General features: G+C 35.0%; 1 protein-coding gene across 17 annotated transcripts in view; it reads left to right on the forward strand.

Annotated features, from left to right (window-relative positions):
• The window catches only part of LOC107748595 (neural cell adhesion molecule 1-like), a 103,809-nt gene that overhangs the window by 63,407 nt on the left and 37,923 nt on the right, over positions 1–2,479 (forward strand). For 10 of the 17 annotated variants that reach the window (XM_016563454.1, XM_016563466.1, XM_016563458.1 and 7 more), the window contains exons 7-9: positions 512–672; positions 1,342–1,484; positions 1,658–1,681. In XM_016563454.1, coding sequence (XP_016418940.1) covers positions 512–672; positions 1,342–1,484; positions 1,658–1,681 — 328 coding nt within the window. The remainder of the gene's footprint in view (positions 1–511; positions 673–1,341; positions 1,485–1,657; positions 1,682–2,479) is intronic. The other 7 variants (XM_016563456.1, XM_016563457.1, XM_016563463.1 and 4 more) reach the window with 1 other exon arrangement.

Here is a 2,479-nt window from a genome sequence, read left to right on the forward strand (position 1 = left end):
AACAGTTTCCAATTTTTTTTTTATTTTTTTTTTTTTTTTTTTTTTTAAATCAGTAAAATCTCAGTAGGTGAATATTAAACTTAGGGGTGCATGGAAAACAAATATTCAATATGTATTATTTTTTATTATGTTTCTTATTAAACAAAATATATTATACACAGTATTATATTTTTTATTTCTTTATATTTTTTATTCTTTATAAATTTGTTAATTACATAATTTAATACACAAAAATGTATTATTTTTTCATTACTAACATTCAGTACAACAATTTAACATAATAGTAATAACAATTTATTGTTATTATTCAGTACAATTATTTAATATTTCTTATTTTTTATCATTAAAAAGTTTGAAAACCCCTAGTTAATCAACTTAGTTAATCGCTCCAACTATTTTTCCACTGAATTTTGCATGCCTTACAGAACAGGCTCTTTGAAAAGAAAATGTTCAGATTAGTCTCCCCCATTGCTGTATTGTTTCAATATGTTAGTACTTTATTTCCTCTCAGGAACAACGTTCCACTGGAGAGCGGCGAAAAATACAACTTCAATGAAGACGGCTCTGAGATGACAATACTAGAAGTGACAAAGCTGGACGAGGGAGATTACACATGCATTGCTAAGAACAAAGCTGGGGAGAGCGAACAAGAACTTAGCCTTAAAGTCTTTGGTAAGAATTCATGAGATATGAAGTCTCACAGGAGTCTAGAGATTTGACAGCACTCTGTTGAAGTTCATACTGAAAATTCAGCAATGACAAAAAAATAAAAAAATATTCAGTTTTATTCTGCAGAGAACAAAGTGTAGTGGCATGAATATATTGTTTTATGCCTTAAAGAAATAGCCCACTTGACACACTGTTTTCTTTCCTCCTTGAAATGTGTTTTGAAAAGGTTTCACATGGAAAAATTTTAGAATTTCTATCAAATCCTAAACACATTTTAAATGAAATAAAACAAAACAGGGAGATATTTATCCGAATGTTCACGTTGCTCTCTTCCACATTGAAAGTGAATGGTGATGGATGCCGGCAAGCTCTAAAAATGGCGAGAAAACACCACAATAGTACTGTTGTTGATATGACCATATTTCAAGTCTTATAATAGAAATAGACTGAAAGCTGCTGTCAATTCTCATTCACACTTCTGTTTTCCAAAAATGGGCAAAATCATTTGCAAAAGATATGGAAACTTGGACATCAAAACTTGTCTTTACATGCCATATTGTTCTGCAAAACATCTACTTTTGTGTTGCACAAAATGTTTGGAACGTCATTAGGTTGAGTAAACAGTGAACCATGTAAACAATGTCCTTTTAATATCTATTAATGTCCTCTCAGTGAAACCCAAAATCACATATCTGGAAAGCCAGACTACAACAGAAATGGATGAACAGGTCACATTAACGTGCGAGGCCACCGGAGACCCCACACCCACCATCACGTGGAGCTTCGGCACCCGGGTCTTCACCGAGGGAGAGCAGGTAACCCCAAACGCACAGGCACAGGGTCTCCTCACTGGATAGAAATGGGACCAGGAGCTAGAAGAGTAGCATGTTGATCACGGTCGTACAGACAGGCTGCAGCTAGTTCAATGATGGAGTCGTGGTGCACCTGCCTCTGGCTGTTTCATGCATACAATTCTTTTTGTCTGCAGGAGCACCAAAAAAGGATTTATCAGGTATGAGATCAAAAGGTCAGGTATAGTAACAGGCCACTTAGATCTGTTTCTATATTCCCGTTTTTTTTTTTAATGTTTCTGATGTTGTCTGCATACTCAAGACATTTGCTAATTGACCGTCTGGTGTTTCGATTTCCTGAAGTTCTTCAAGTCATGATGCTATCTGCAGTTGTTGATATGTGAAAAAGACTTGCATGGTGGTGAAATACTATTGCAACAGTTCCTGACAGGAAAAGTGATGATGGATGAGCTCTAAAAATTGCTTTACATTTGCTCTGTTCCACAACCTAGTGAGCTGCCTAGAGAGGCTGCATTGCAAGGCACCATAGGCGCCAAGGCTGCTCCAAACACTGGGTAAATTAATTATTCTGCCGCCTTATTTATCTCGTTTTAACCTGATTCTAAGGCAGAACCACTTTTACTCTTCGAGGAGAATCAAAATCCAGAATGTATTGCAATGAGCTCAGTGAAAAATAAATAAGATGGCGGAAAGAAAGGGTGATTTATTTATATATATACATATACAGTGCACAGCATAAATGAGTACACCCCCTCTAAAACTTAACAAATTCAGCAATTACTCTTTACTTAGAAGACATGTTAGGGTTCTTTGGAGATGTAATGTTCCAACAAGCATGCTTGATCAATTACCTACCAAGAATGCCAAAATTATTCAGCAAAATAAGATTTTCTTATCAAACTGATAAAATGTTGTGTTGCAAAAATGAGTACACCCTCCTGAAAGTTACTAAATAAAAAATTTTAAAAAGTGTATAGGTTTAAGGCTATTTTTGATCA

The sequence above is a fragment of the Sinocyclocheilus rhinocerous genome, unplaced genomic scaffold (assembly GCF_001515625.1).
Source record: "Sinocyclocheilus rhinocerous isolate Xijiao unplaced genomic scaffold, SAMN03320098_v1.1 scaffold620, whole genome shotgun sequence".
NCBI lineage: Eukaryota > Metazoa > Chordata > Actinopteri > Cypriniformes > Cyprinidae > Sinocyclocheilus > Sinocyclocheilus rhinocerous.